The 15,531-nt window shown below is 23.7% G+C and overlaps 1 protein-coding gene across 1 annotated transcript; it reads left to right on the forward strand.

Moving 5' to 3' along the window:
* Nucleotides 1-2,911: 2,911 nt before the first annotated feature.
* CCOS01_08670 (uncharacterized protein) lies at nt 2,912-3,040 on the forward strand (the record flags this gene model as incomplete). Its single annotated transcript, XM_060456831.1, has 1 exon — nt 2,912-3,040. A coding segment is annotated over one exon (129 nt), but the record flags the coding sequence as incomplete, so codon positions are not given.
* Nucleotides 3,041-15,531: the final 12,491 nt, after the last annotated feature.

Raw genomic sequence — 15,531 nt, forward strand, 5'->3', positions numbered from 1 at the left:
ATAAATAAAGAGTAAGTTATAGTAATGTCTACTTAATTACCTCTTTTAATATAGTTATAATAATTTATTATCATTATAAACTACTTTTTATTAGGTCTATTTTTTTTAAAATACTTAGCTATATTAGCTATTTATTTATATAATTCCCTATTATCCTCTCTTTATTAAGAGAACTAAACTAGCTCCTTATTTATTACTAAAATAAGCTTAATATTTAGTTTTAACTTAGCTAATTTATCTTTTTTATAAGCTTAGTTAGTATTAATTTATTTTTATTTTCAAAATAGGCAGCCTTATTTTTTATTATTAGCGCCTTAGTTATTATAAATGATATAAGCTCAATTAGCTAACTAGCTTTTTTTAAATAAGGCTAGTTATAATAAAATAGGCTATATTATATAGTGGTTTTTTTCCGGCTTTATAGGTATAAAAGATCGACCTTAACGGGATTACGCTTTTAAGGGAAATCATACGATATAGTATACTTTTTAACTATATAATACGCGCAATGTATCCTAAGTACGCGCTTAACATAGGCTATATTATATTTTTTAACTTATTATAAAAAGATATAATAGTCTTAGGGTTAAAGATTTAATAATATTTATTTTAATATTCTGCCTTTACTAGCTACTCGGGCGGTTCTTAAAATTAATTATATAATATTAATATACGGTATAAGTAAATACTTATATTATTTTAATAAACTGTTTTTTTTTAAATTACTTTCTTCCTTTTTATCTTTCCTTTTTATAAAGTTTATAACTACGGATTATTAATAATAATATTAAGCACCCGACGCTATTACTTTATAAGCCTACGTACTTAGCTAAGTTAGCTACCTTTTTAAGTATAGTAGTTTATAACGGTAGTATTAGAGATACCCTCGTTACTATTATTAAATAATATCGACCTTATAATATTTATTATACTTTTAACTTTAACTCGTATATATATATATATATATATTCGTTACTTTTAAATATATATATGTATAAGTAAAGTTAAAAGTACTAGGGTAGATATCGTAAGGTCAGTATTATTTAATAACGGTAACGAGAGTACCTCTAATACTATTATTATAAGCTACTATACTTAGAAGGGTAGCTAACTTAGCTAAGTACGTAATAAGCTTATAAAGTAGTAGCGCTTATTATTGCCGTTAATAATCTATAGTTATAAACTTTATAAAAGGGAAAGTTAAAAAAGTAAAAAAGTTTAAAAAAAATAGTCTAACGAAATAGTGGGAGTATTTATTAATATTATATATTAATACTATATAAATAATATCGAGCCCCCCGATAGAGCAATTTACTAGGGCCGTACTATATATTACGTATTAAGGAAAACTATATATATTGCGCTCTATACTTAACTATTAATTTAAATAGCTCCCGACCTTTTGCTACGTAAAGTTCTCTAAGTTCTAGCCGTCTAGAGGGCGAGCTATACCTACTCTAATATATATAAGACCTCTTAATACTAGCCTATATAAGTAGCTAGATCCTATATAATAGTTTTTTTCCGGCTTTATAAGTATAAAAAATCGACCTTAACGGGATCACGCTTTTAAAAAACACTACACAATATAATACACTTTTTAACTATATAAAATATATAATTAACCCTAAGTACGCGCTTAATATAATATAGTAATTTTAATATAAAAACTATTATATAATTTTAAATAAATAAGCTACCCTACTACTTACTAATAATAAGCTAAGTAATATACTTACGTAATAGCGCTAATAAAAAAGGTTAATAATAAAAGTTAGTTATAAAGGTTCTAAACTTTATGAATAATATAGAGGTTGTTAAAGAAAAGGCTAAAAGGGCTAATATTTAGCTATTTATACTAGAGCTTATAAAAATTCTTTTTATCCTTATTACTTTTAATATTACCTAAAGCTCTATTTAAACTAAATAAATTTACTAAATAAACTTATTAAACGAACTTATTAATATATAAACTACTACTTAGATAACTAATTAAATAACTAGTTAAGAGATTAGTTAGTTAGAATACTACCTCGTTAAGAACCTACTTTTTTAATATATAGTTAGTAACTAGCGGGCTAAGACCATTTAAAAATACCCCTTAATAGGTCCCCCCCTCTAGAGCTTAATAAATTCTTAGGCCCCCTCAACGCCCTAGCTATTATAACTAATATAAACGTATTTAAAAAGTAGTATAGTACTTTTTAATAATATAAAATACGGCTAAATAATAATATTTATTTATATTTTCTACCTTTATTAACTACTTAAGTAGTTCTTAATATCGATTATATACTATTAATATATAGTATTAATAAATACTCTTACTATTTTAATAGACTATTTGTTTTAGATTTTTTTTTTAACTTTCTTTTTTATAAGTTTATAACTACGGATTATTAACGGCGATATTAAGTACCCGACGCTACTACCCTATAAGCCCGCGTACCTAGCTAAGTTAGCTACCCTTCTAAGTATAGTAGCTTATAATAGTAGTATTAAAGATACCCTCATTACCGTCGTTAAATAATATTAACTTTACGATATTTACCTAATACTTTTAACTTTAACTCGTATATATATATATATTTATTACCTCGTTTCTTTTATTAAAATTAAAAATACTTCCCTCGCTATTTAGTATTATTATATTATTACTATTACTATTGATATTTAACTATTTATTTTAAGTATACTTTATTAAAATATTAAGATATTAATAGCCTGTCGACTCTTAGGGCTTTATTAATAGCTAGAAGTTCGATTTTATAAATATTATACTAAACGACCCCGAGCTATAAAAAGACCGCCTTAATAAATATTATATTTATATAATGGTTTTTTTTTCCGGCTTTATAAGTATAAAAGATCGACCTTAATAAGATTACGCTTTTAAAGGAAATTATATAATATAGTATTTATTTATTTTTGTATTCTACCTTTACTAGCTGCTCAGGCGGTTCTCGATATAGGTTACACAGTATTAACACACAGTATTAGTGGATACTCCCACTATCTCGATAGACTATTTTTTTTTTAGATTTTCTACCTTTTTAACTTTCCCTCCTGCACAGTTCACAACCACGGATTATTAACGGCGATATATAATATAGTATATAGTGGTTTTTTTTTCTAACTTTATAAGCGTAAAAGATCGACCTTAACGGGATTACGTTTTTAAAAAAAATTATATGATACGATATATTTTTTAATTATATAATACGCACAATATACCCTAAGTACGTACTTAACGTAATATAATAATTTTAATATAGAAATTACTATATAATTTAGGATAAGTAAGCTACTTTTTTTAATAATAGCGCTAATTAAAAAAAGTTAATAATAAAAGTTAGTTATAATAATTAGTTATAATAATCGGCCATAATAATTAGAGGCGGCCCTTAACTATAAAGGTTCTAAACTTTAATAATAACGTAGAGGTTTTTAAAAAAAGGGCTAAATAAGCTAATATTTACTACTCTTTAGAGCTTATAAAAATTCTTTTTATCCTCATCGCTTCTAATATTGCCCAAAGCTCTATTTAAACTAAATAAATCTACTAAATAAATTTACTAAATAAACCTATTAATATATAAACCACTACTCTACTAAAAATACTTATTAATAAGTCTGCCCCTCTCGGGCTAGGCGCCCTCTTTAGCTAGTTCGATACTATAGCTATTATAATTAATATAAGTATACCTAAGGATTAGTAAAATACCTTTTAATAATATAAAATTTAGCTAGGTAATAATACGAACGCCGTAAATAACTAAGCTAATATAGATATTAAAATCTAATATATTAATATTAATTTAGAAATTATATTTTATAAAGCTAGAAATCCCTTTAATATGGGCTATATTATAAATATAAGGGAATATATAAGGGGCTTTTTAACCTTTAATAAGAAGGAGTATATAATATAGGATCTAGCTATTTATATAGGCTAGTACTAAGAGGTTTTATATATATTAAAATAAGTATAGCTTACCCTTTAAATAGGCGGGGGAAGGTCGGGAGTTTTAATTAGTAGTTAGGTATAGAGCGTAATATACCTAGTTTTCCTTAATATATAATATACGGTACGGCCCCGGCGGATTACTCCGTTAGGGGGGATATTATATTTATATTATTAACTTATAAAAACTAAATAGATATATTATAATAAGCGTTGCCCTTATTAGTACTTTTTTAATAAAAAAAAGTTTAAATAAGCCTAGACTTAATAATATAATTAAGAGCTTAGAAAAAGTATAGGTAAGCGTATTAAATAGGAATATTAAAGAGAGGTTATTATTAAATAAAATAAAAAGAGAAAGTAAGGGGTAGTATTTAGCTATTAAAAGGGCGATTAATATATTACGGTAAGATCGTTAGTATTTTAAGTTTAGTTAATATTAATAGTTAGTAATAGCTACGGCTAGCTATAGTTAGTTATAAAGTTTTATTAAAATACGTAATAAAGATACTCGATATTAACCCTAATAAACTAGCTTATTTATAAAGGTAAAGATAGCCCTTAATAAGGCGGACCGGACCCTAAAGGGCTAAATAATAATATAAACGCTATAAATAGCTAGGCTAATACGGACGTTAAAATCTAATATATTACCGTTAGTTTAGAAATTATACTTTATAGCGCTAAAAATCCCTCTAATATAGGCTATATTATAGATATAAAGGAATATATAAGGGGCCCCTTAACCCTTAATAAAAAAAGTATATAATATAAAATCTAACTACTTATATAAATTAGTACTAAGAGGTTTTATATATATTAAAATAAATATAGCTTACCCTCTAAATAGCTAGAACTTAGAGGACTATAAGGGAAGGTTAGGAGCTATTTTAATTAGTAATTAAGTATAGAGCGTAATATACCTAGTTTTCCTTAATACGTAATATATAGTACGGCCCCGGCAGATTACTCCGTTAGGGGGGAAGGTCGATTTTTTATAGTTATAAAGCTAGAAAAAAACTACTATATAAACGATATTAAAAACCGCCCGAGTAACTAATAAAGGCAGAATATTAAAATAAATAAAATAAATATTCGTTACTTCGTTTCTTTTATTAAAGTTAAAAACGCTTTTTTTATTATTACTATTACTATTACTATCTAACCGTCTATTTTAAATATACTTTATTAAAATACTAAGATACTAACTTATTAACCCTTAGGGCTTTTTTAATAATTAAAAGTTATTTAATTTTATAAGTATTATACTAAATAACCCCGAGCTATAGAGAGACTACTTTAATAAATATTATATTAATAATATTAGCTTATAAAAAATAAATAAATATATTATAATAAATATCGCCCTTATTAGCGCCCTTTTAATATAATAGAATATAAATAAGCTTAGACTTAATAATATAATTAAGAGCTTAAAAAGAGTATAGGTAAGCGTATTAAATAAAAATATTAATAAGGAAAGGTTATTATTAAATAAAATAAAGGGAGAAAGTAAGGGGTAGTATTCGGTTATTAAGAAGGTAATTAATATATTACGGTAGCGGGGTTATTAATATTTTAAGTTTAGTTAGTATTAATAGCTATAGCCGGTTATTATTAGTTATAAAGTTTATTACGTAATAAAAACTTAGTATTAACCCTAGTAGACTAGCTTAATTATAAGGGTAAAGTTAGCCCCTAATGAGGCGGGCCGGGTCCTAAAGGGGATTTAATAATATAAATTTAAAAAAAACGTTTCTTAAAAATATTATAATAAATTCGGGATATAACTAGCGATAGGATGCTAATAACTTAGTAACTAGTATACGGATCGTATTATAAAAGAACTTTTTAAATAATAGAGCTTATATAAAGGACTCTATAAGCTTTAGTTTTATAATATATTTATATTTATATTATAGCCCCGCTAGTTAAGTATTTATAACCTAATCTTTTATAATTTTAAAGCTTTTATTTTTATAAAATAATTAATATAAATAATAATAGATTATAAAAACGAATAGAACGTTAATAAAATAATACTTAGCTATTAATAAAAAGCTATTAGTACTAACGAGCTATAACTATTTAAAATTAATTATTTAACCCTATTTTATTTAAAAAAACGAGCTTATTATAGGGCGAGTTCTATTTAAACGCTAATATTTATAAAAGAGCTAAATAAAGAAAATAATCGGAGTAGATTACTTTTACGGGCTAGTTACCTTATTAATACCCCGAGGACCTTATTTATTATAAACGGGGCGTTTATTAATAACTAATTACTAAACGTATAAGGTCTAAGTATATATAAAGGTATAAGTAGTATTAAAATAGCTAGTTTAGTAAACTTTATAAGTTTAATAATAACTTATTTTTATAAAATAATAGAAATAATAATTAAAAACTAAAACTAAAAACGGTATTAATATAAGGAGCTTATTTAATAGCTTATTAAGTAGTTAGTAATATATTTAAGTTAATAAAAATACGAAAAGTTTCTTTTTTATAATTATAAACTACCCCCCGACGGAGTAATCTGCCGGGGCCGTACTGTGTATTACGTATTGGGGAAAACTGGGTATATTACGCTCTATACTTAACTACTAATTAAAATAGTTCTTAACCTTTTGCCGCGTGAAGTCTTTCTAAGTTCTAGCTACTTATAGGGCGAGCTTTACCTATTTTAATACGTATAGGACCTCTTAGTACTAGCTTGCGTAGGTAGTTAGGTTTAGTATAATCTATTCTTTTATATAAGTATTATTGTTACTCGGGGGGTCCCGTAGGAGCTATTTAAGGCGCCGGTTTATTACCCTAACTTTATATACCTCCGGCCCGTTTATCGTAGCTATTATAGCTAGGCTAGCGTTAATATACTAGATCTTAGTATCCGTACCGGCTTAGCTATTTATAGCGCTTATAATATTACTTAGCCGAATTTCGTACTACCGGAAGGTACTTTGCTACTTCTTGGGCGTGCTTACGTTAGCTATAATAGCTATAGCGTCGAGCTAGCTAAAGAGGGCGCTTAGCCCGAGAGGGGTAGACTTATTAACGGGTATTTTTAGAGTAGGTTCTTATCGAGGTAGTATTTTAATTAGCTAACTTCTTAACTAGTTATCTAACTAGCTATTTAGGTAGTAGTTTGTGTATTAATAGGTTTATTTAGTGGATTTGTTTAGTAGATTTGTTTAGTTTAAATAGAGAGTAGCTTTGGGCGATGTTAGAAGCGATAAGGATAGAAAGAATTTTTATGAGCTTTAGTATGAGTAGTAGATATTAGCCTATTTAGCCCTTTTTTTAGAAACTTCTACGTTACTATTAAAGTTTAAAACCTCTGTAGTTAAGGGCCGCTTTTGATTATTGCGGCTGATTATTGCGGCTGACTATTGTGGCTAATTATTGTGGTTAATTATTATAGCCGACCTCTGCTATTGACCTTTCTGGCTAGCGCTGCCGTAGGGTAGTTTATTTATTCCGAATTAAATAGCGGTTTTTATATTGAAATTATTATATTGCGTTAAGCGCGTGCTTAGGATATATTGCGCGTATTGTATAGTTAAAAAGTGTACTATATTGTGTGATTTTTTTTAAAAGCGTGATCCCGTTAAGGTCGATTTTTTGTGCTTATAAAGCCGGAAAAAAAACTACTATATAATTATAAACTAATTAAAGAAGAGTTTATAAGTACTTAAGTAGTAAACTAAATTATTATTATAGAGGTAGGTAATAATTTTCGTATAAAAAGTACTATAGAATAGTATATTAAATAGGCCCTATTTAAAATATCCTTATTATTATAAACGTAATAATATAATTATAAAAAGAGCTTTTAGGATCCCCTCTTTTAGGGTAACTTTTTAACGTTTATTTACTAATAATACGTAGACCCCGAGACGTAAAAACGGGAATATTATAAAAAACTAAAAATAAAAAAGCTAAAAAAGGATTAGACCCCTATTTAGTTTTTTATTAAATAATTAGCGATTTATTATAACCTAGGTATAAAAAATATAAAGAACTAGAAAATAGAAGTATATTAGTTTTTTTTTAAATTACTATTTTAGTTATAAAACGAACTAATTTATTATAAGGTTTTAATTAAGAGAGTATATAATATAATTTATAAAGCTAATAAATTATAATTATTAAATTAGTAAAAAGGTAGTAACTAGTTATAAAAGGATAGTAAAAAGAGGTTATATCCGTTATTAAAATAACTACGTTAAATATCCTCTTTTTATAAAAAAAAGAGTAAAGAGAGCTCTAAGGGGCTAGGTTCTAAAAACTCGCTAAGAATAATATTATAAAAACTATATAATAAAAATACTCGTACCGAGTTATTATAAAAGTATTATAATAATAATATTAAGTATTTTATATATAATAAGTTAGGCTATATATTTAGTAAATATTAAAAGAATAAGTCGGGAGGTCGGGGTAACGATAAGCTAACGTACCCCTAATCGAAACTAATATTAATAATTATTTAATAAGTTATTACCGAGCTAAGAGTTATAAAAGTCGACTTTTTAAAAAACGAATAAGTATAAATAATATACTTAATATACTTATACTAAGTATTAAGAGGGTATTAATAAGAATAATTACAAAGGGTAGGGTAATAGTTTTATAAGGGGTTATTAAAAGGTTAATAAAAGTTAATATAAATATATACTCCGAGATAAATATTATTAATATTAAGCTCGTAACTTACTTAAAGTTAACCTTAGTTATTATTATAGCCCCTTTATTAAAGGATTTTTAAAATAAAGCTATAAATTAAAAAAAGGCTTACTAATTAACGCTCTTCTTTATTAATTATTATAAATAGCTAAAGAAGATTTAGTAACTATTTATTATAGTTAATAAGGATAAAAAAATAGTAAACCTTTTATTATTATAATTATTAATAAGCTAAGAGGGTATTTATATTAATATTATAACGAATATATAGTTATATAAGCCTATTTTTATTACTAAACTAGAGGTAATAGTTCGTAATATTATTAAGAATTATAAGAAGGTTTACGTATTATATATTATTATTATAAAAAGTATTATAGGGATAATAAAGATTAAATTATAAAGGGGTTTATTATTAAAACTTTAATTAGAAATAAAGACGTTTAACGAGTAGTTAGTAAAGGGACCGTAGTTATATAGCGGGGTAAAATACTTAATTAACTTAGTTCTAAGTATTAAATTACTATATAGCCCTATTTATTCACTAAATAAAAAATAATTTAATAAGTTTTATATATATATTATTAAGAACTTAGTAAATAGTTATATTATACTTTTAGTTAATAAGGCTACGGTATTAATCTTTTTTATATTAAAAAAGGACGGTATACTATACTTTTATATAAATTATTATAGGCTAAATAAAGTAATTATAAAGAATCGATATTTACTACTACTTATTAATAAGCTTTTAAATAGGCTTTATAAAATAAAATAGATTTTAAAAATAAATATTAGGGATACTTATTATTATATTTAAATTAAAAAGAAAGACTAATAAAAAATAGTATTTTAGAGCTAATATAGCTATTTTAAGTATATTATTATACTTTTTAGGCTAACGAACGTATTTACGACGTTTTAAATATATATTTATTAAACGCTCGCTAACCTATTAAATACTTATTATATAGTATATATAAATAATTTAATAATTTATTTAATAATAAGGGAGTAATATATAGAGGATATTAAAAAAGGTTTTTTAACGTTTATAGTTATATAGGCTTTTTATTAAACTATTAAAATACTCGTTTTATTAAAAAAGGGTCGAATTTTTAAGTTATATTATTATATTAAAAGAAATTAAGATTAACCTATTATAAGTACGAACGATTGTTAATTAGAAAGCGCTAGAGTTTATTAGGGATATTTAAGTATTCTTAGGGTTCTATAATGTTTATTAGAAGTTTATTACTAAATATTTAGGTATTATTATATTAATAATAATATTACTAAAAATAAAAAAGGGGTAAATAAAGGATTTTTAGTAAATTAAGGAAATAAATAAGGCGTTTAATTAGTTAAAGGTTATTTTTATTTTAGTAATTATACTTATATATTAAAACTTATAACGTATTATATCCCCCTAACAGAGTAATCTACCGGGGTCGTACTATATATTACGTATTAAAAAAAACTAGGTATATTACGCTCTATATTTAATTACTAATTAAAATTAACTAACTCGATTATTATTTTCTTTTTATTAATAGCTCTTAACTTTCTATTACCCGCTTATAGGGCGAGCTTTATTTATTTTAATACGTATAAGACCTCTTAGTACTAGCCCGCATAAGTAGCTAAGTTTAATATAATTTATTTTTTTATATAAGTATTATTATTACTTAGGGGGTCCCGTAGGAGCTATTTAAGGCGCTAGCTTATTACCCTAACCCTATATATTTCCGGCCCGTTTATCGTAATTATTATAACTAAGCTAGCGTTAAAATACTAAATCTTAGTATTTATACTAGCCTAGCTATTTACGGCGTTTATAATATTACTTAGCTAAATTCCGTATTACTAAAAAGTACTTTACTATTTCTTAAGCATATTTACGTTAATTATAATAGTTATAACGTTAAGCTAGCTAAAAAGGGCGCCTAGTTTAAGAGGGGTAGACTTATTAATAGGTATCTTTAGTTCTAACTTACTAATTACTAACTATATATTAAGAGTAGAGTAATAGTTTATATATTAATAAGTTTATTTAGTAAATTTATTTAGTAAATTTATTTAGTAGATTTATTTAGTTTAAATAGAGAGTAGCTTTAGGTAATATTAAAAGCGATAAAGATAAAAAGAATCTTTATAAGCTTTAGTATAGTAAAAGAGTAATAAATATTAGCTTATTTAGCCCTTTTTTTAGAAACCTCTACGTCGCTATTAAAATTTAGAACTTTTATAGTTAAAAAAGGCTACTTCTAACTATTATAGCTAACTATTACGGCCGATTATTATAGCTAATTATTATAGCCGACCTTTATTATTAACTTTTTTAACCGGCGCTACTACGTAAAGTAGCTTACTTATTTTAAATTAAATAGCAGTTTTTATATTAAAATTATTATATTATATTAAGCGCGTACTTAGGATATATTATGCGTATTATATAGTTAAAAAGTATACTATATTATATAATTTTTTTTAAAAGCGTGATCCCGTTAAGGTCGATCTTTTGTACTTATAAAGCCGGAAAAAAAAGCCACTATATAACGTATTATATAGGTAAAAACCGACGCTTTAGTTAAAGTTATCGTAGTAATTTTATTATAATAAGCTAATAAAGAATAATAACCTATTATTTATTAATTACGGAAGTTTTTAAATATAGAGTAGCGATAGGTTACGGGTTAATAAGAATTACTCGTTATAGTAGAAGGATTAGAATACTAGGCTTATTATTTTTAGAGCTTTTTATAAAAGTTTATAGTTTTAATAAATTATTAAGTATTTAAGGGAGTAATTAGTATATTAGTGCAGGACTTTTAGAGAAGGCTCGCGAAATAAGTATATAAATTATTAATATTTAATTTTAATTTAGAATACTAATTAGGGAAAATAAACTTAGTAAACGGTCTATTTAAAAAGCTAGATTATATAGAGGGGGAAGTACTTTATAAAGACGTCCTTTTTATACTAATTTAGAAGCTACGTTTTATTAGTAAATTATTATTTAACGTTTAATAAAGGATAATTAGTTTAAAAAAAAAATATTATTAAGGTATATATTTAAGTAGTCGAGGCTTTTTTTTATAATCCTAGTTAGATATTAGTTAGTTTTAAGAATAGGGAATCCTCTTTTTTATATTAGTAGCGTACTATAGGGCGTATTAATAAAGTAATAATAGTTATTATTATAACGACTTAAAGTAAAAAAATAAAAAAGTTATTAGCGAACGCTCGTTAACGGTTTAGTAAAAATAAAGAAGAGTTAGATAGAGCTAAGGTTATTATATTAGAATAGTATATTTTATATTCTATTATAAAGGAGTTTATAAGAGGTAAAATAGTATTTATTTTTTATTTTTTATTAAAAATTAAGGAGCTTATTAAAGGATTATAAATTAAAAACGAGTTTTATATATTATAATTAATAAGAGTTCGTACTATAGCTAGTAAGCTAAGAATATATTTGCTCAATAAATAAAGTATACTATTTTTTAAAAAAAAACTTATTATTTTTTAAATAGAGTTTTTTTAAATAGAGATCCTTTATTAATATTATAACGATTATAAAGTAGGTTATATAGGAGCTATAAAAACTCTCGAGCTAACTTAGAAAACATTTTATTAAAAAGATATTTAACAAGATATTTAGGAATATATTAAGAATTACGAGTATTATTTAGGAATTATAACCTTAAGATATAAGCTATATAGGTAGCTATAGTTATTATTATTATTTTTATATTTATTTTAGGAAATATTTATAGATTTTATTATAGGGTTATTACTAAGCGCTCGTAGTAACGGCACTAAGTATAATTATATTTTGGTTATTATTTATTATATAATAAAGTTTACGAAGTTTTTATTTATTATTAAGATACTTAACGTAATATAAATAATAAGTATTTTATATAGGGAGGTTAAATATAAGTTTAATATGCTAAAAAGTATTATTATAAATAAAAATAAGCTTTTTATAAGCGTATTTTAAAAGGAGTTTATTAAGGAACGGGCGATATATTATTAACTATTTATTATATATTATTTATAAATAGATAGTTAAATAGAGCGGACTTATTAAATATTAAAAAAGTATTTAAAGATTTATACCGAGGGCTTACTAAATAAGTAAGTAGCGTAGTTAAAAAAGGCCGAGTTTATATATAATAATAGCTTATATTTTATTATAAAAGTATTTTTATATATAGCGCTATATAATTATTATTTTAAGTATATTAGATATATACTTAATTATAAAGTTATAGTTTAGGGGGTTTATAAAAGGGTTTAAAAAATTAATAAGATTAGGGTCTAAGCTACGCAAGCCTAGGTATAAGTTTTTAAAAGTTAAGTAGCTTATTATAATAAAAAATATACTCTAAAGGAGTTTAATTATAGAGAGGTCGTTAGCCTATTAATAAAAAATATACGTTTTAAAAATAATAAACTAGTACTAAGATATATTAAAATAGTAATAGCTAAAAGGGTAAGTAAATAGGCTTATTAAGTATATTTATTAAAATAGTATTAGAGAATATATAATATTCTTTTAGTTTTTTAGTTCGAATTATAGAAAAATTACTAAATAGTTAGTAATTAAATAGCGAATTTCTTAGAGTTAGAAAATAAATAAAATATTTAAGAAGTTAAAGAAATCGTTACGAAATAAAGTAAAAAAAGAAACTTATATTATTTTATTAAATAGGCTAGGTAGTTTATAGAATATAATATATAAGAGCTTATTAAGTATTTTAAAAGCGTAGTAAAAGTAGTTAAAAAATTTAAACGCTATAAAAAAAGGATATATATAAAATAGGATAATAAATATTAAGTTATAGCGAAAGGTTACTAAAAATAAGTTAATTAATAATATTTTATAAAACCCTTTTTATTTAGCTTAGTATAATCTTTAAAAAAAAAATATAGTATTATAATTTTTAATAATACGTTATTAAGGGATTACTAAGATTTAGCTATATAAGGAGAGTAATTTATATAATACTAATAATAGTAATAATAGTTTTAGTATATACTTTTAAAATATAATAATTAATAATAGTATTATACTTAATAAGTAAGAAGTAGGGAGGCTTTATATATATACTAAGTTAATTACTTAGAATAAAGCTATTAATTTTATTAATATTACGATAAGTAAGAGGAAGGTAGTTAAAGTTATATAAGTTATTATATATAATAATAATAGCGGTTTATAGAGCGTTTATTACTTAGTTATTACTAAGAGCTATAATAAGAGGTATAACAAAAGCTATAATAAGAGGTATAATAGGAGTTATAATAAGAAGTATAACGGGAGTTATAATAAGAAGTATAACGGGAGCTATAATAAGAAGTATAATAAGAGTTATAATAAAAAGTATAATAAGAGGTAAAGTAAAGAATATAATATTATTATTATTATTAGCGGGTTAGTAATAAGGGACGTTATTTAAAATAATACTCTTATTCTCTAGGTTATACTAAGGGACCTAAGTAATATCAATATTTATAAAGAACTTATTAATATTAAATTACTAATTACGACCTATAACTTTAACCTTAGTTATAATAATAGCTATATCGAGCTATTATAAAGCTTTTATTTAGAGCGAGAGGAGTATAATATTAGTTTTATTAAAATTTAAAATAACGTAACTAAGGACTAGAGAACCCTTATTTATATTAAAAAGAGTAGTACGGGTAGGGGTTAATAAGTTATTAATATTAAAATAGTAGCGCTTATTATAATATTAAAAAAAAGAATTTTTTAAATTATTAAAGAGCTTTTTAAAGTCGTTATCCTCGTACTAAGACCTATTAAATTTAAACCTAAAGTTATCCCGCTCGTTTTTATTACTAAGAATATAGTTAGTAATAAGAGTATGCTTTTTAATAAGAGTCCGAGTTTTAGGACTATAAGAAATAGGGGTAGTATTATATATAATAATAATATAAATAAGTACTTTATTTATTAAATACTTAATAACGTACTTATAAAAAATAAGGAAATTAAGAAACTCTTAGATATATATAATAATAATACCCTAAGGAGTTTTTTTATAGTACTAAATTAGAGCGTCGAGGCTATTTTATAAAGTAGTCGCGCAGTTATTATTATAAAAATAAGCTAGCTAGAAGTAACTAAAGTAAGAAATAATTTTAATTTAGTTATTAATATTAATAATACTAGCTTAAGAAAAAAAAAAATCTAAGTTAGTAAGAAAAAATATTTACTAAACGATTACTAACGACTTATTATAATTAAGATTAATAAGTTTAGATATTTACGGTTAATAATAAGTTTTTAAAAAGTAGCCTACTCGAGGTAGATTTTTTTTTTATACTACTTATTAATAAGTTAGCAATATAAGTAGCGATTTTTTTTTATATATTAGTAATATAACTAAAAGTATAGAGAACGCGGCTATATTTATAAGAGTTAAGGTTACTTTATACCTTAATATTATAAAATTTTATAAAAGTATTTTAAATAAATTAAGTAGCGCTATATAGTTTCTTAAGAACTTAAAAAATATTATTAACTAAATACTTTAGTAACGGATTAGCGAGGACTTAACGACTTATAATAAAATACTTTTTTTTATTAACTTAATAAATAATATACTTAGTAACGTAAGTATTAGTAATATAAATAAGCTCGTTAATATTATAATATATACTAGCTAAGTAGCGTATATAAAGAGTATTATTACGGAGACTATAAAAGCCTTTTTTAAAATTATATTTTATATTAAATATATTTTAAATACGTAAAATAGTAAATATTTTAGTAAATATTTAGTAATAGTATAGTAAGAAAATTATAATTAAAAACGATACGGAATTAGAATACTATAAAAAGA

This window comes from Colletotrichum costaricense (assembly GCF_030867565.1).
Source record: "Colletotrichum costaricense strain IMI 309622 chromosome Unknown Scaffold_8.1, whole genome shotgun sequence".
In the NCBI taxonomy this organism is placed as follows: Eukaryota; Fungi; Ascomycota; class Sordariomycetes; order Glomerellales; family Glomerellaceae; genus Colletotrichum; species Colletotrichum costaricense.